The sequence below is a fragment of the Stenella coeruleoalba genome (genome assembly GCF_951394435.1).
Source record: "Stenella coeruleoalba genome assembly, chromosome: 4".
In the NCBI taxonomy this organism is placed as follows: domain Eukaryota; kingdom Metazoa; phylum Chordata; class Mammalia; order Artiodactyla; family Delphinidae; genus Stenella; species Stenella coeruleoalba.
In genome coordinates, this window is record NC_137149.1 from 142805388 (window position 1) to 142824398 (window position 19011).

The following is a 19011-nucleotide window of genomic DNA, read 5'->3' on the forward strand; positions in this document are numbered from 1 at the left end:
CAGCGTCTAGCATGGAACAGAGGCTGCATGAATCTCTCTTACCAATGGCATGAGATGAGATAAAATATTAGACAAGGTACCATAAGTTCAAGTGCAAACTTATGCTTTGCAGGAAAGGAAAAAGGAGCATTAGTGAGCAAAATCACTATCACAACCTGGAAAACATGTCTTTTGAGATTCAGTCTTTTTACTCTAAATCTTCGGATGTTTAGTAAGTTTGTTCCTTATGGGTCCAGGTACTAAAGAGGGTGTGTACTGGACGACAGACGAAGAATCTGGTTATGGAAAAGGTGTTCGTCCTCATTGCGTATTAACTAATCTGGATTCTGGTGTCTCAGTTCTCAAGAAAGGGATCTAGATGAACTGAAAGAATTAGTTTAGTGAAACTTAGAAGACAATTCTATCCACAGTGACTCACCCAGGACCCGTGCCCGAAGATGTCCACCTTGGGACAACCTGAGAACTCTTCTCACTTTTTGTAATAATTCTAGAAATAAGGACTGTCCTCCCTTAATACACAGGATGTTTTAAGTATGTTGACAAAGAGCACCCAAAATCCCTGCAAATACACACAATGCAGACACGTACTCAAAATCAAAAACACACATTTGAGAAGGACAGCCTTTAAACCAGACAGAAGAACTGCTTCATGAGCTTATGATACACTTTAAGTAATTGTAGTGTGAACACAAATTTATTTCTAAGAGCTAATACAAAAGAATTTCTGTACCAGAAACCTTCCTAGTAACAACCTGGTGAACCATGTTACTGGATTTATAAAAATAGGATCCAGGCACCTTAAAAGAAACCCCTGAAGGTGAAGGTAGCTTCTTTCCTGTGGGGATATGCTCAGCCATTTAGCCTTCTGAAAAATAAGTATGCAGAAGCTGAAAGGGGGTAAAAAGTACAGAAAACTTGAGAAGCCAAAGTTTGGCCACGGCCTTAAATACAGGCATTGAAGGCATCTTCTCCTTGGTGAAGGGGTGAGAGAACGAATGAATGAATGTCCGTGACAGCCCAGGGCCCCGAGCCACAGACACTTACGCGGTTCCATTTCTCGGACCGAATGGAGCCCTGTCTTCACTGCTGACAGAGTAGACATCATAGCACTCTTTAATCTCATCTCTCAAGTCCAGGGGGATGGAACAGGATCCGTTTCTGACTCTGAGTTGCCGTATGCGTGGTACCCCTAAGAGTAGGTTCTCGTAGTAGATGAAGCTTCGGTCGTCGCCTTCCGTTCTGTTGCTGGGTTGCATCTTCCAGTAGAGCCCGTCCAACAAAGCGCCTTCTGCAAACTGAAAGCAAAGGCACCATTTCTGAAAAACTCTCAGCTCAGAGGCTGCCTTACTCCTTCCTGGGATGTTTGTGTGACCAACAGTTTGGCAACTCTGTGAACAGGGTAGAGTGACAAGGGTGGGTTTTGTTGTCAGAGAGGCTGGACCCTGCTCCAGTCCTGCTCCGTCATCTCCTTGCTGGCTGTGAGGCCTCGAGCGTCTGTAATGCCTATCTTTTGTATGGTGGCTACACCTGGCACAGAATGGGCACTTCATACGTGGCGACTCTTGACTTCTACTCTAGGACTAAAGGCTGGGGAGAGGGTGCAGTTTGCAACGCATCCGTAACCATGATCAATTCCACTTTCCCTTATTACAACAGCATCCCACATAATCATGGTTCACCATCACTGGAGAGGAAAAGATGATAGTTTTGAAAACCAGTCTGCTATCTGATGGACCTTTTAATTGTCTGGATTATTTTGTCATAGGGTGAATGAACTCTCTCACTTCTCATCCCCCCCCTCCTTCCCTCCATTTTTAGAGCGTGGCATTCATTATCACAGAACTGTATACATGTGAGAAGTTTCTCATTAGTTTGCCTGTAGGAAAGACAGACCCAGCCATTTCTCAGTGTGTTATCCTTATCAGACAATCAACAGAGATGGAGTGATTTGCCCCCTTGAGGTGGAAAAGATTCATATTATACAAGTGTGGTTTTGGATGTCAAGTATTTTTAGGCATTATTTAGTATATTTAGGTTCTTGTGACCCAGTTCCTCTATCTTTAAAATCAACAGCTCTGACCCCAGGGTTTACTAAGAATTTTAGCCAGTATTTCCCCAGAAGGAAGTAATCATTTCCTTTCCAATTTCCCTCCCCATTCTCTTAGATTCTGAACACATCTCCCAGATCAGTTTCGTATTTTTCCTGTGGTATCCCTCATTGCTTATCCTCTAACACTAATGTTGGAATTTGTGACAAGTTGGGGAGGGCTGGGTTGAATTTTACATTAGAGATCTTTGAAAGAATGTGCCTGCCTTGTATCAGGCTCGGTTCTGGGGTACATTCCAACACCAGCAAAGAGACAAAAACAAAAAACGAAGCAAGACAACACAATGAAATTCCGCCCCCGTGGGCCTGAACTGAATTTACGAAGCTAAATGGACAATTTTCAAGAGCAAGAGGTCATCTGCAAATACCTTCCAGAAGTCTTCCACTGAAGAAAGAGTTTTAAAGTTAGTTTTCTCCGTTTTGGACACCGGGGTGTCCAGGAAGAGCTGGGACATGATCCGGGTATAGTAGTACACACTGGAGCTCATCATCCCATAGGTCACTGGAAGACAGAAAGGGCCAAATGAACTCTGCCAGGGATCCTGCACACGCACTCACACGATCCCGGCGGACAGGCAGACAGCCATCCCGCCTCCCTTCCCTGCATCGTTGTTCCAGGATCCCTGCCCAGCTCTCTGGCTTATACAAGAAATGAATTAACACTGGCTTCCATGAAACAAAACTGGCTTACCACTGAGCACCGGATTAAGATCAGGTGCCCCCTCCTTGACACTTGGGACCTCCAAGACGCCCTTCGACTTCGCCTCCCACCACCTCCCGGAGCACCCTCCCTGCCCGAGAGCCCTACGCCCCAGCAGACGCCATGCCGAGCCCCACGTTCTCCAGCTGTGCGCCTGCCGCCCCCTCTGCCTACGACGGCGTGGGCAGCCCACTCTCGTCTTGTTCCCACATCAACTCCCCATTCTCGTGTGCCCTGCTCTGCACCCTGAGGCTGACCGCTGCAGACCGACTGGACTCCCCTGTCTTCTGGTTTCCGGTGCATTCAGCCCACAGGAGGCCACACAGGAGACCTGACGGCCCGAGGAGAGAGAGAGCTGGGTTTGTTCTCCCTGCTCCCACGCCCTCACTGCCTGGGTGCAGTTTGCTGGGGACCCTCTAACGGTGGCCACCGCTGCTGGGGGCATCTCTTCTCCCCCAGCCACACCAGGTTCACACCACGCCATTCCCTGCCCTTGTCCCTCCAGGCCCGGAGGTGGGAACCTTGCCCAAGAGCCTCGTGTCCCCTCGTTGGCTCCTATAACCCTGCCACCACACCTCTGTAAACGGTCCTTTCGCTGAACTCCCACAATTGCCGCTGTGAGTCTCCCATCTCTTTCCTTCTGGGATGCTGATTAACAGACCCATCTGCCTCCCAGCCACCTACCAGCTGTTGCGTGGCACACTCTAAACTCAAGCCACACCCCTGACGTGAAGACCTGCCGATCTTACCAGCCCATTCTGAATGGTCCCGGAGAAAGGTGGGGCGATCGCGTACAGGCTCAGCAGGTCACAGGAGATCAGGCTTTGAGTCTGGGTCATGCCTCTTACTTGCTGTATGAGCTGTACAAGTTGCTCAGACTCTCTAAGCTTTAGTTGCCTCTTCTGTAAGGAATAATTAGCTATCTCATGGGAGTTTTTGGTGTTTAAAAAAATATATAACTAAATGGGACTTCCCTAGTGGTTCAGTGGTTAAGAATCCACCTTCCAACGCAGGGGAGGCAGGTTCGAACCCTGGTCGGGGAACTAAGATCCCACATGCCGCGGGGCAACGAAGCCCGCACGCTGCAACTACTAAGCCCGCGTGCTCCGGAACCTGTGTGCCACAACTAGAGAGCCCGTGTGCCACAAAGCAGAGCCCACACACCGCAACAAAGACCCAGCACAGCCAAAATTAAAAATAAATAAAGGGAAAGAAGAGGCAGAACAGCATTTCTTAAAAAAAAAACAAAACTAAAAATTATCCAATACAGTGGCTGACACTTAAATGTCCAATAATGGTGGTTCTTCCTCCTTAACCAGATCGCTACAACGTTATCTATTAAAAATTTCAGCACTTTAACGAGTGCTGTCTTATGCCGAACTCTAATGATTGCAGGTATCATACGCTTTGATACCTACAATTAGATGACAAAACACTTCAAGAGGAAGGAAATACTTCCTTTTATGCTTCTTTTGACCACAGAGGTTTTATAGGTCTTTCGACCACAGTTCTCAACACCCAGCAAGCAATGACTACTTAGCTGATTCTGTAATAATCTTCAGGCAGCATACAATGCATTTTAAAACCTCATAATAAGTGATTTGGGGATTACATCTTTCCTTCACCTAGTCCCCTTCCCTACCCAAACATCACAGAGAATTAAGATTAAAAGAGAGGAGTGGATAATAGTGATCTAAACACAAGCGTGTCTGCGAGGCATCTCGAGCAGTCAGTCAGTGAAGCAATAAACACACACGACCACGTGGCTCGTGTGCCGCATCTAGAGGGGAAGGGACCTCTTCCAGTCCTCACAGTTAGGTTCCATCACCTGTCATCCTATGACCCACTAATTAGGACAACACTCCTCTTCCAGTGTTACATAACCTGTCACCTCTTAAGACTGCATCGGACTGGAGTTCAGGGTTTGGACTTTTAATCCATTGATGGGACAAGGTGTTACACATGAAGATGCGCAAGATGTGATCTCTGGGGCTTCCCTGGTGGCGCAGTGGTTGAGAGTCCGCCTGCCGATGCAGGGGACGCGGGTTCGTGCCCCGGTCTGGGAAGATCCCACATGCCGCGGAGCAGCTGGGCCCGTGAGCCATGGCCGCTGAGCCTGCGCGTCCGGAGCCTGTGCTCCGCAGCGGGAGAGGCCGCAACAGTGAGAGGCCCGTGGACCGCAAAAAAAAAAAAAAAAAAAAAAAAAAAAAAGATGTGATCTCTGTCCTCAAGAAGAGGTGCTCACGGTGTCCCCAGGGGGAGCACTGCCTACCAGCTCCCACAGAGGGGTGGACAAGGTACGATGTGTTCTGCAAAGGCCTTCTTCAGATCCAAAGCTGATATCATGCTAAAGAGGGGTCGTGAAGGCTCCCCAAAGCCGACTAAATGATTATTACATTGAATTTTGGAATTAATTTGAAATTAGAATTTTCTTTGGATTGGCTGGTTAATGTAGATCACTCTTAAATTTTTTTACCTGTGGGGTTTTTTTGGTTGTTGAAAAAGAATGATGACAAATTATTTAAATTTTTTGATTTATAAATATGCAATATGTATGTATTTTAGCCACTGATTTTAAAATGCATCTCCTTTATTGTCCTGTACTTTTAATACTGATTGCTTTTGAAATTCTTAGGACCTGTATGGAATTTGAGAACTTCACTGAAAGGGAAGGGGTACATCCTCTTGGCTATGCAGTGCCACCTGCTGGACATCCAGAGAAATAATGCCACCTAGTGGTTGAAGGGGATGACGATTCTAACACCTTCAGTCAGCTAACGTTAACTCCGTCCCTCCCTTGTGCCAGGCAGTGGGCTGGTCCAAGGGATATCTTCAAGTGACAGCTCCATACACTCCAGGGGTCAGCTGCATCATGAGTCCAGCTAGGCTGGAGCTAAAGGACCCCCCGGGATTTGAAATCAGAACGATTTGGGTTTGAGTTTAAGATTTCCTTCACCCTTAAGTCAGCCTCCGTGTTCATAATTGTGGGTCTCGGTATCTTGGGATCTTGGACAAGTATTTAATTTTTCTGAGCCTGAGTTTCACTATCTAGAAAATGGGAATAATAACATCTAAGGCTTTTGTGTAGTTCACTGGGAGAAATGTTATGTGAACACAGATTTTGCATACTGTTAAATGCAATAGAAATGTAAGACTATTACATCGTTTCTCCTTTCAGTCCCTGATGGGCAAAGCCCACTTGGAAGGTAACATACACTCTTTAAATGAACTGAATTGTAAAGAAGAAAGTTACATCATGAAATAACCATAAACGAGTATCAGAAAGGAGAGGAAAATATTTTAAAAATATAAGGTAAAGGACACGTATATCCTATGTGCATATATTTTTTTTCTGCTATTTAGTCCTCGTCTTAACTCTCAGATTCGATTTTCTATGAAATAAGCCAGAAAAGAAAACATTATCACAGCATCACCAACTAATCAACATGTAAACTAACTAAAGCTGTCTTAAAACATGGTCTCGGACTTCCCTGGTGGCGCAGTGGTTAAGAGTCTGCCTGCCGATGCAGGGGACACGGGTTCGTGCCCCGGTCCGGGAAGATCCCACATGCCGCGGAGCGGCTGGGCCCGTGAGCCATGGCCGCTGAGCCTGCGCGTCCGGAGCCTGTGCTCTGCAACGGGAGAGGCCACAACAGTGAGAGGCCCACGTACCACAAAAAAAAAACAAAAACAAACCAAAAAACATGGTCTCATTTAAAAATAGGCTACAGACACCATTTTCTTCTTAATATGGCTGAAAAAATATAGGCTTAAATACTAAAAACTATATAAAGGGGACTGCGCTGTATAAACTCCAGATCAGTGGAATAAAAAGCAAAGAAAAAATTTCCAATGTAACAAAAAGAAGAAGAGAAATGAAAAATACCAAGAAAGTGTAAAAGAGAGGAAAAAATAAGATGGCAGAAATCTGACAAAAGCATGAAATGTAAAGAGCTTAAACTTACTAGATCATAGTCTTAAATATTGGTTAAAAAATTTAAAAATGTATCTTTAGAATTTTTATGAGACCCATTCAAAATGAAGTTAAAAATAAAGGAATGAGAAGATATATATTAGATATACAAAAGGTGTTAAGTGGTATTGCAATCATCTGACAAAGGAGATTATAAGGTGAGTACTGAGTTAAAGAAAAAGATGATCTTTTATTGATAAATGATACTTTACACAATGATATAACTAGAATGAACTTTTATGTATTGAATAACAATATCAAGATATATAAAGCAACGTCTTCTAGTAATAGAAGGAGAATTACCAAAACCACAATAACACTTAGAAACAAATTTACATCTCTCAATCTTTGACAGAGAAAGAAGATAAAAATGATCTCGGGACATTAGGGGTTTTATAATAGAACATACGACTTAATGTATTACATAGATATCAAACTTTATACTGTATCAGAAGGGATCACTCACATTCTTTTTCAAGGTTTGGGGAGAGGCATTCATGGGGGTGATGTTAATAGTAAACCAGATAGAGAACGTGAGCAAAGCATGTTTGGATGGACAGGGTGAGTCCAGGTTGAGAAATGTTAAGGATGCCCCTGAGATGCACCGGTGGAGAGGTCCAGTAAAAGCTGGCACAAGATTCGTGGTCCATGAGAGGTCGAGAGGAACTTGGGAGCGCCAGCGTACAGGACCAGCTGAAGCTGCAGGGAAGATCCCTTGAAGAGAAAGGCAAAGACCCAGTCACAGAAAATCGTCTGTCTAAACACATCTCAGAAAGAAAAAAATGAAGAAAGTGAATAGAGTAAGGAGGGATACAGGAAGAGAGGGAGTCACAGAAGCCAAAGAGGGAAGTTTGTGGAATGCCAAATGTCTCATCTGGGACCAAATGAGAGAGAAAGGCTAAAAGGAGCCCATAAACTTTGGCAATTAAGATGTCCCTGGTGACCTGGGTGAGGGCCTTTCAGGAGGCAGAGTGAGGCTGCAGAATAAACCAGAGAGGTGCATTAAAATTATTAACACGCCCAAATATTTTAATGCAGTTTCGGTTAAAATTCAAAGGTAAGTGACAAGTTGTGATGGAAATCTTTGAGGGATAGAGGTTGTCAACACAAGTGCTTTTGTGAATGCCTGCCTGTATTAAGTAGTGTAATTTTTTTTTTAAAACAAGAGAGAAAAGCATGTAATATTTACATAGAAGTTACCACAAAGAAATAAAGAGAAAGCTATGCACGTAGAGTAAAGGCCATGTTTAAAGTAATATTTATATATGAATATACATTTCTTGTTATTGTAGTGTTTTTTTTTTTTTTTTGAGGTACGCAGGCCTCTCACCGCTGTGGCCCCTCCCATTGCGGAGCACAGGCTCCGGACGCGCAGGCCCAGCGGCCATGGCTCATGGGCCCAGCCGCTCCGCGGCACATGGGATCCTCCCGGACTGGGGCACGAACCTGCGTCCCCTGCATCGGCAGGTGGACTCCCAACCATTTACTCTAAGTTCTAACAGCTCAGAACATAAAAGTTAAAAAATATCACATCTCTTGCTTAATAACTTTTAATGTACTGAATAGATCATTTCTAGGTTTTCAGCATTTCTTAGATAACATGCTTTTAAAGGTAATGAGAGAGATTCCTTCCTAAACAAACAACAGAAAAGTTCAGAAAATTAGGAAGAAAAAAGCAAGAAAACGAATGTTGTTCATACATATATACTTTTTAGCTTAAATAACATCTTTTTTTCTCTTTTTCTTAAGTTCCCACTTGGATAGTCAAATTCTCAGAAAATGTGAGAAGTCATGCCCTGTTTGAGTCTCATAAAGAGCTTACTAGTATTAGTAAAAACCAGTGTGGGGATATTACATAAATCAATATTCAATTTCTTAAAATTACAAATATCAAAAGCTTAAATGTTTCCTTAATCTTTTATGTTCAACTTACACATCTTCTTATAAATCTAGTAAACAAAAAACATTTTTAAAGGAAACTTTGAGCGCTTAGTCAATTGAATTCAAGGTGGTAAATTTTAATGTAATAAGAATGGCATTATTAAAGTATTGATTAAATCAGGACTCTCTCCATTTACAAAGAAGGGAACTCTTTCCACGGTTGATGTTGGTTTTTAAGCATTTCTAAGTGTACACTGTAAGAACAAACTCCTTTCCCTGAGGAATATGCTAAGAGGTCCTGGTGGTCATAAATCTGCTTCCTGTCTGTTCTCATAAAGGGCTTTAGAGAGGACATGACAGAACTCCATCAACCAATATCCTTTGATTCAGAAGATAAGTCCTTTGCCCGTGACCTTCTGGACTTGGAGGCAAACGGTTTCTAAGAGTTGTTTCTGGCTAAGGCATCCCTCCCCTCCCAGACAATGCAGGAATGTATTGAAAGAAGAAAGGAGAAAGAAAACAGAAAGAGATGAGTCTGCAGTAAGTTTCCTACGGAGTAAAAATCTACAATTATTGAAGATTTGGAAGAAATGATTAGTTAGAGTGAAGGCATCCACACAACACATCCGAATCCAAAAAAAGGGGACTTTTAAATACAAATAGACATAAAAGCAATATTAGGTGACATTATTTGTATTTTCTGAAAGTTAAACTTGGAAAATAATTCCTGTGTACACTTTACATTACTTGATGTAATAACAGTAATGCTGTAATTATTGTTAAGAATCGAATACAAAAATCCTTTTACTTGGTTACTTGGTGTCTGGCAGGTCGCCCTATGCCTCTCATAGTGAAAATGGTCACAACTGACAACAAACCGGCCAATCAAATAATGCCGAATTTTGATCGGTGTTTACCAGAGGAGAGAGGAGAGCTTTACCAAACTGTAAATTGGAATTGATAACAGAGGAGAGAACTTCTGAATTAACCGTCACTGGTGCATCTACAGTTCCTCTTAATCATGAGTTTGACAGGTCAAATATTTCCAAAACTTTTCCTCTAGTGGAAGAAAATGTTCTACTTACGGATGCACAAGACTATGAGAAAAAGGAGATACGTGGCCAGTTCCCGTAAAACACTTTTCAGGTGTTTCTCTCGGTCAGCGCTGCTTTCCTCCATGAGCCTTGTTCCCCAGAGACCTTTAAAACAGTAATAAAGGAAGTCATTTTATTTTTTAAAAATCTCATGAATGGCAAAAGGAAAAACACATAAAAAACAGTATACCTTTAAGGGAGATGCTCCTGGATTTTTTTTTAGCATGCTCTAAAGGCAACCGAGAAATGGTTTTAGCAGGAATACCTTTAATTTAGGAATACATCAGCCGCTACTATCCCCCCAGATGTGCAAAACACAAGGCAATGATCTGATCATTGTCTAAACTCCCAACCTCATTAGAAAATATCTTAGTAAAAATTTAGAAAGAGAAGAGGAAGTTTAGGTTTAATAATTATGCATACACATCAGTCCTTCCTATATGCGGGAGGAATTACCGTGTTACTAAATTAATTATCCTCGTTAGTACATGACGTAACATTGCAAACAATACTTTTTAGGTCACCCCTGATGAAAAGAGGTCCTGGTCGGAGCACCATTTCATTATGGAAACATCTAGCAAGCTTCTAACAAACCGGTGTAAAATCTCTGCTCTGTACCCATTTTTGCCTTTTAAGAAATTCAGTGCTGACTGATTACACTAAACACACTTAGCTGAAAAGTTTTTAAAAAATGCCAATTAACGTATGATTTTTAAACGAAAAGCAACAAACTCATCTGCCTTCCCTCTCTCTTTGGAGAAAGGGTAAAAGCAGCACCCGTGCTCCATATTTTAGCAGATGGAAAAAGCGTTGGGCCGGCTGAGCGAAGATGACATAAGCCATGGTGAGCTGCCTGGAGAGAGATCCCACAGTTGTGGACGCAGCCAGCAGACAGACATGGTGGCCGTCCAAACCCCAGCTAGTGAGCAGTGTGGTCAAGTCACACTGCTGGTTACTTGGAAGAGCCTTAGTGTTTTCCAAAAAAGACAAACCTCTCAATTCTTTCTGTTAGATTAGGTCAGCTGTTAATGGCAAATTGCCTCACACTTCTATCCCACAGACTTTAACCCCTTCCATCACAGAAACTCACCGAGCCACTGATGCCACAATCCAGCCACACAGAGAACAAGGGGAAAATGGTATATGGTCTTGCACTTGGAAGAAGTGACTTCATTGCTAGTGTTTATGTACTTTTTAAGTCTTATAATCATACATTAGTTCTACTCCTAAATTGGGGTATTCGTTTCCTTTTCTTCTTTTCTCCCAAATTTCCTTTAGGAAAAATCAGCAACTGCTCTCAAAGACACTGGGTTACGCGTCCTAGGTTTCACCACGCCGGAAGGGGAGCATGACTTATGACCAGGTTTGCTTCTGCCAACACCTGGTGGTTGTGTCAGGGGATTACTCACTCAGAAGAAATGCACCAAGCAGAATGTTTGCTCGCTGAAACTCCATCATAGTAAAGAATTATTACGAACTTAGATGACATGGAAAATTACAGCTCAGAATAACACAGAGGCAGCCAAATATTAGGCTCAGTAGCCCTGGATAAAACCACACCATTTCTCTGGGCGTATTTCTTTTGGAGGCCAGGCCTAAAATATACGCATAAGTGGAAATTGCTAGTCCCTTGACCATCCGCAGAGACTGCTGCCTTGTCTCACTTGGTCAGTGACTTCACTCTTTCCCATGGTTTATAAACAATTACGCAATAAGGAAAAGTCATGGTTCTTACTATTTGCAAATGGTTTTGCTTGACCTATAAACAGAAAACACCAAACTCCTATCGAGTTTTCTTCAAGCTAAATTTGCAATGGTCTACGGCAATTTAAGTCTAGCCCTTGAATGACACATTCCAAATGAAAAGAAACAAGCCCTTTTATTTATATGTTATGTGAGTATATTTCTATGCATTTACTTTTTTCTAAATTTCTCTAGCTACCTCCTCAAATACTTATTGCTTTACAAATGTCATCCAGTTTCCCCACTGGGTGTGTATGTAGTAGGGTCAGTCTTAGGATACGGGGATCCCTTCACATCCTGATGGGTGAGAAATGCTGCATCCACAAATGGAAGAAACAGCTGTCCTGTAGCCAACTACTTCCCATGTTTAGTTATCATCAGGGATGATAGAATAAGAATGGTGAAGGGCAGCGTTCACGTCCAAAATGGGAGCGTTCTTCAAAAACAACTGTTGTCTTTTCCCGCCATCATCCCAGCTGCGGAGGGAGTGCCTCCAGGCACTCACGTTCAGTACATAACGTGTCTCCATCTGTTAGGAGAACACGATTATGAGGGGACACGGGACAATATGCCATTTCCTTCCTGTGTAAGAAGGTGATCAGTCAATGCCAGAGCCCAAAGTCGAAGCACATCACCTCAACAATAAGTGTTACTTATTAATATGCATATTAACATGCAATTTATTTGCAATTAATATGCAAATTAACATGCATAAACTCTGAGATGGGTAATCCAAAACACCAAAAAGGTCTCCAACATAAATAACTGACTTTAGAAAAAATGCCATTCTGCAACTCTTTTATCCAAATGCTTCCAAACCCTTTTTATTTTGCAATATATTAAAAAAAATCACAAAGAGAGAGCAATATAATGAACTCCCATGTACCCCTCACCCAGCTTCAACAGGTATCAACTCAACACCAACCTGGATTCATGGAAACCCTCACCCACTCGTCAATTATTTTGAAGCTAATTCCAGCAACTGTATCATTTCACCTGTTAATATCTCAGTTCCACGTAAAAACAATTCAGTGTGGCTCTTTTGCCTCACGTTAACCCTGTCCCATCTGAAATACATTAACCCACTGTGACTCACTGATCGTGACAAGGTGCAGTGTGGAGGTCTGGAATCCAAGCTGTGTTCAAATGAAGGGTCAGCCACTTAGGAGCTGTGAGACCTTGCCTAACGCCATGAGCCTCTACTTCCTCATTTGGAAATGAGGTAAGAGTACCTCTCTGTGGGGTTGTTCTGGGAATTAGAAATATTATGTGTACAGCAATAGAGTGGCGGCAAGAGGCCCTTTTATGGCTTCAGAAACAGGTCCAAATCCTTCAGAAAGGGAAGTGACTTTTTACTATTGGTCCGTTTTCTACAGAATAGTCAGTTGCTACCTTATGATACTGACGCTGGAATCTCAAATTTCTTAGGCAGCCCCCTCCTGAGATGCAGACAGGTGTGTGCCACAGCTAATGGCGTGATCTACCTGCATATTCCACAGACAGCTCACACTCACATGCCCCAAACTGAGATTTCTCTTCTGTTCCTTTCTCTAGAAACCTGTTTGCCCTGTGTGGGTTAATGGTACCAACCCAGAAACATGGGTTTCATCCTGGAACAGGCCCTTTTCATAACCCTCACATGGAGGTGGTCCACAATTCTGATAGTTTCTCTCTTTCATCTAGCGCTCTTCCATCCCAGCTCACAATCCTCAGTGCAACTGACACTTTATCACTGTATCACCTTTGTCACTTTATCCTGACCTATTCTCCCAGCATTTGGTGCTATGCACCTCACCCCATTCTCTACATTCTTGCTAGAATCATCTTCAGATTGGCATGATATCATATCAGCCCCCTGCTTGAAGCCCTCACTGACTCTGCCTACAGGAAAAAGTACCAATGAGCTACAAGCTTGCTTGGTCTTACTTCTCTATTTTTCCCTCCTCCAGCTCCCCCCTGAATCCTTCAAAACATAACTCAAGATTCACTTCTTCTAACCTCCCCAGGTAGACCAGGTCCTTTCTTCTTTGGGTCCCTCCCACAACTGGGACCTGGCGTTGCAATGATTTACCTACACTTCTCACCCCCCTACTAAACTCTAAACTCCTTGGGAGTTGGGATCTTGTATTATTCATCTCTGTATCCCTAGTACCTACCACAAGGGAGATGCTCAATAAATGTCTGTTGACTGCACAAACTGTGTTACTAGCATAGCCTTATCACACCCTGCAGAGTAGCAACCCTCCCTCAAAAAAAAAATCCCCATGCGATGAAAATACAACATCTCACTTGTTCACAATTATAGTGCAAATAAAAAGGGAAAAGGAAGCAATTATGGAGTGAGGGTTCAATTAAAAATAAAGGGAAAGTCACAATAGCCAAAAGGTAGAAACAACCCCAGTGTTCATCAACTGATGAATGGATAAACAAAATGTGGTATATACATACAAGGGAATACTATTCAGTCATCAAAAATGAATGCAGTTCAGATACATGCTACAACTTGGATAAACCTCGAAAACGTTATACTAAGTGAAATAAGCCAGATATGAAAGGACAAATACTGTGTGATTCCACTAATATGAGGTACCCAGTAAAGAAAAATTCATAGAGTCAGAAAGAGGAAGAGAGGCTGGGGGGTGCGGGGAAGAGGAGGGGAAGTTATTGTTTAATGGGCAGACCTTCTATTTGGGATGATAAAAAAGATCTGGATATGGACAGTGATGATACAATATAGTGAGTGGGAGAGGAGGTATCTATTTTTTAGAGCAGCTTAGCCCACCCTGACCAATACAGCTAGTTCTTTATGATTTCTCCAGGAAAACAAACAAAAAACCAACCAAGCATATATGTCTGAAATAACAGAAAGTGACTTTAGTACCCGGATATATCCATAAAACACATTCAACTTTGGAAATTCAGAAAATATGATAACTCATGTAGAGTCTTAAATTTTATCTCTGCATTAAGAAGCGTTTGCTAAGAGAAAAGTAAACGAGATCATTGGGTTGGGGAAATCTTTTAGTCTGGAGCAGTCTTTCCATCTTTCAGCCTTCCTTTGCTTCCTTCGGGGCAGGCCTCCGTCAGCCCTTCACTGGCGGCCTCCTACCTGGTCCTCCTGCTTCCCTGTCTCCTTCTGCAAAGCTCTCCTGCCCAGCACACTGCTTGACTTGTATTCGCTTTCGTGCTCTGCCCCTGCTCAAAACTTTCCAACTGCTTCCTAATATTTAAGGGTAAATTCTTAATTCCTTAGCTAGACACAATTTCCTCCCATCCTCAGGCCTCAAACATTTCTTCCATTGCTATCTTACTCCTGCTAAGAGGATAGATCTATTTAGTGTCCAAGGAGAGAAATGACCATTTGCTGTCCAGCTCAGATTCATGTCATTTAACAACACAGGATATGCTGAAGCTAGAAGGGACCTTGAAGATTGGGTTCAACTCTTCCATTTTATACATGAGGAACAGAGGCCAGGAAGTCTGAGTGAGTTATGGAAAGTCACAAAAGGTTGGAGACCTCCAGGGAAGCTCCTGACCACTCCAATTTGAGTAATTGCTCCTACCTTTAGAAATTCCAAGTCACTCTCTCTTCTGACTCTGAGCACTACTTATACAATGTATATAAGATTTTTTGTCATCGGTATCCCAAGAGGGGGGAAAAAAAATCACAACTCATTCATGGTTATTCATTTCACTTTTCTGGGTTTCTGTCCATAGGAAAATGGTGATGTGCTATATATATATATATTTTTGGTAGCACCTAGTATAGTCACTAATTATTTAACAAATGTTACTTAATAAGTGACAAGAGTATCAACTATATTTCTTCATAAAAGAAATAAAATAAAATTTATTCTAAATTTTTCTGTAAAAAAGATTTTCATGATTCTATTCTACTAATTAGACCACTGATAAGGTTTGACTAGAAGTTTTACTGTTACCTTATTCATTGTAAATTTTCTGAAACTTTTCTTTAAAAGAAATGAACTTATACATACACTCATATATTTCATTTCATTATATTCCATTATTGAGTTTATCCAAAGAACATTAAGTGTTATCAAATACTTAAGCTGAATTAACAGGATCATGACTTTCCATTATTTATTAACTTATAAGAAACTCCTCTCACTTCAGTGAATACTTTAAAAAGCACAATTAAAACAATTAAACAACCTGAAAAGAGTATGAGAGTTTCTTACTAATCTACTCACACAGGTTATCCAAAAAGGATCTTTTGGTCCCCACCATGCTCTGAATCAAATTAACTAGCATAATCACTGTGTAAGAGTACCAAAATGTACACTTTTAGAATCTATGATTTAATTTCTATTTATGAAGCACTCACAACATGGCAGAGACTTGCTACACGTTTTATGTTTCACCTCATTTAATCCTCCCAAGTCAAGAATAAGTATTATGATCATGTCTTTAAAAAAAAATTCAAAAACTGGGGATCAGAGAGGTTAGGCAATTTGCTCGAGGTCATGTAGCCAATGTGTGGTAGAACTGGGGTTCGGGTGTAGGCCTGACTTGGTGTTAATCACGTTGCTGTAAAAACACCTGGATAGCTTTTTGTGCAAGATTTTCAAAACTGACAGGAAGAGAAGGGAAAGGAAATTTTCAAAAGAACTGAGAATGGAAAACTCTTAAAAGTAGAGGTTAAAGTCACTTGGATGGCAAGAGCCAATGCAACTCTTTTCCAAAGATGCCTCTGACAAAACTTTGCAAAAACAGGATCCCATTTGCTCTTGGAAAATTTGTGTCCTCTTAATAAGCACTGGCAATTTTGAAAATTCCTTTCCTGCCTTTTGGAGAGCTGGGTGCACCGAACTCTGACACATTTCCACACAGCTGGTATCTGATGACCTCACTGTCTCATTGGAACTTCAAAGAACATTAACTTAGTTATTTAAAAACATACTTTCAACTTTTTAAAACAACATTAGCATTTACTTTGCAACTGTTTTAGAAAAATACCTAGACTTAGAAATGGCCGAATAACTGTTTTGCTAGACAGTTTATTCTATTCGTGGCGTTCTTAACAGCTCCCTCTCCCCCAAACAACCAGACACCGCCAAAACTACATCAATGACTATCCAGCGACACCCTTCCACAACTAGCACCCTGTACTGCGTACCCATTCCGGAAAGGGGTAAGGGGCAATAGGGCATCCAGGACAGTGAAAGGCCATGGGTACTAGCACATAAGTTTCGTTTTCATTTAGTGAAATTCGCAAATATGCAGTTGCAACCACCATTCGTTGCCTTAGAATATTTTTTTCCCTACAAGGAAAAAACCCCCCCAAACTCCAGATGTACCCCTTCGCTCTAATACGGCTTTCACTTATTTCCAAAGGTAAGCATAAGCTGACACATCTTTTAGAAGAAGGAGGTATCCAGTAAATTTGCACCAACAAGGGCGCAGTGGAATTCCGTGCTGGGTACCGGAAATAGAACTGAATTAGCAGAGGTGCGGAAGACGCTTCTTAGGGAGGCGGGGACGCAATGGGAACGCGAGCGGGAGCCCTGGAGAGCTGCCCTCCGCGGGCGATGGCTCTGGCGGCGCCCGCACTTCTGGTTTGTGCATCAGCCGCCGAGGGTCGCGCTCTTACCTCGCAGCCCGCGAACCAGCCTCTCGGCCCAGGCCACTCGCGGCAGCTGCCCGTCCAGGGGGAGGTGGCGATGCAGCGGGTCCCCGCCGCCGCCGCCGCCAGTCGGGCTGGGGCTCGGCGGGCCCTGGTCCTCTCGCTGGCGCCGCCTCCCGTTCGGAGGGCCCGCGCCGTGGTAGCCCCCCAGCCCCCTGCCCCTGGCGCACACAGAGCTCACAGCTGAGGAGGCGACCGACCTCCGGCTGCCCGGGCGCCACTCTACGTCCATCTCCACCACCATTCCCCCTTCTTCTCCCTCCACCTCCTCTTCCTCCTCCTCCTCCTCGGCCTCGAAGCCCGGGTTGTCGCGGCTCCATGCCTGCCGCGAGCACGACGAGAGCGGAGGAGATGGGGAAGCCGAGGCTCCGGCCGGGGGGTCCCGCGCGGCCGCCTGCCGGATGCGCTCCATCTCGATCTCCAGGCCCCTCTGCTCGCGGAGGCCGCCCGGGCCGGCGAAGCCGGCGCCCGCGGCCCGCCCGCCCGCCATCAGCCGGCCCGGGCCCGCCGCTCGGGGCGCCGGCGTCCGCTTCGCGTCCCCGGGCTGCTGCGGCTGCACGCGGCTCGAGTTCACCATCGTGGTCACTGGCGCCCGGCGCGCCGTCGCCCCATGCCGCGCTCGGCGCTGTCCGCCGCAGGAGCCATGTTCCTTTCTTCCCGGGGCCCGCCGCCTCCTGCTCTCCGCCCCCGAGCTCCCCAGAGTCCCGCGTCCCTCGCCCGCCCCCTCGGCCCGCCTCCCCCCGCCTCGCCTCGCCTCGCCTCGCCTCGCCCAGCGGCCGCGGCGCGCTGCAGGGGGAGGCGCGAGGCAGCCGCCCCCGCGGCCGGCGCGCTGGGCGAGCGGCGCCTGGGCCCGTGTCCCAAGTGCAGCCGGGGCCCGGGCGTCCCCATTGCGTTCGGGTGGGAGGGCTTCCGGAGTTGGCACTGCCTGCGTCACCCAGAGTGGTGCTTGGGTCCCTGCTAGCCGCCAGCCACTTCTGCCTCGGTTGACCGCGGTGCAGGGAGCGAGGGAAACCCCTTTGTGCGACGGCGTGAACAAGCGAGATCCAGCCCGAGCCGGTCTGCAGCAGGGTCAAAGGTCGTTCCTCCGTTTGAAAACTACCAGCAAACTCCTAACAGAGCCCTATCGCTGACTTCCTTGGCCTTTGGCGCGCTCACCCCCCGCCCCAATCCAGCAGCTTTTTGGAGGGTTTGCTGACTCTGGTTGGCTCCTCTGTCCACGCGTTGCGGGGACCCCGAGGATTCGGCCGCGGGGCTCTTGGATCGCTGATGCTCCGCAGAGCTCGACCGCCCCCTTCCCACCGTCTCCCCGTCTGTGAGTCACGGAATCCCGCCTCAGGCCGCAGGTCCAGAGCTTTATTCCCGCTCTCCGGAGCACAGCCAGCTGGACGCTCTGCAGTTGTCTCAAACTTCACCCATCCCAAGGGAGGTTTGTTATCTTTTCCCTTCTTCTTTTAAGCCTGCTTCACCTCCTGTATCCCCAGTTGAGAGCTGAGGCATCGTCACTCCCCAAAGTACACTTCACGATAACCTCATCTGTCTGCTCTTCGCCGCCAACACCTCATTTCCCCCAAATTGTGTTACTTTTGCCCACAAAGGTCTCTCTGATTAGGACCTCTGTTATTCATTCCCCTTGTCAATGATTTAGTCCAGGGCCCTTACGACTTGTTTTATGCTGCGTTGGAACAATGGATCTGTCAACTCCACCATCATTTTTCACTTCTGGGTACCCGCTGTTTCCAAATTGGGTTCGCAACCAAACCTGCTCATGTCGCATTGATGCTTAGACACCCGTGGAGGCTTCTGACAGCTTAAAAGGTAAAAATTTAATTTATGTAGTTTGGCTTGGTAAATTTTCATAATCTGCTG

At 44.6% G+C, this 19011-nt stretch overlaps 1 protein-coding gene and 1 long non-coding RNA gene across 5 annotated transcripts in view; one reads left to right on the forward strand and one right to left on the reverse strand.

The window, feature by feature from the left end:
- The window catches only part of PKD2 (polycystin 2, transient receptor potential cation channel), a 47479-nt gene extending 29633 nt beyond the window's left edge, over positions 1-17846 (reverse strand). For 2 of the 4 annotated variants that reach the window (XM_079919499.1, XM_079919498.1), the window contains exons 1-5: positions 17113-17846; positions 9946-9984; positions 9747-9860; positions 2476-2609; positions 1045-1295 (exon numbers count right to left, since the gene is read on the reverse strand). In XM_079919499.1, coding sequence (XP_079775625.1) covers positions 1045-1295; positions 2476-2609; positions 9747-9860; positions 9946-9984; positions 17113-17722 — 1148 coding nt within the window. In that variant the 5' untranslated portion in view covers positions 17723-17846. Of the gene's footprint in view, positions 1-1044; positions 1296-2475; positions 2610-9746; positions 9861-9945; positions 9985-10845; positions 12841-17112 lie in introns of those variants that run through there. The other 2 variants (XM_079919501.1, XM_079919500.1) reach the window with 2 other exon arrangements.
- A 1071-nt stretch (positions 17847-18917) lies between these two features.
- The window catches only part of LOC307185783, a 214591-nt gene continuing 214497 nt past the window's right edge, over positions 18918-19011 (forward strand). The window contains exon 1 of the long non-coding RNA XR_013828170.1: positions 18918-18960. This is a non-coding gene — a long non-coding RNA (uncharacterized lncRNA). The remainder of the gene's footprint in view (positions 18961-19011) is intronic.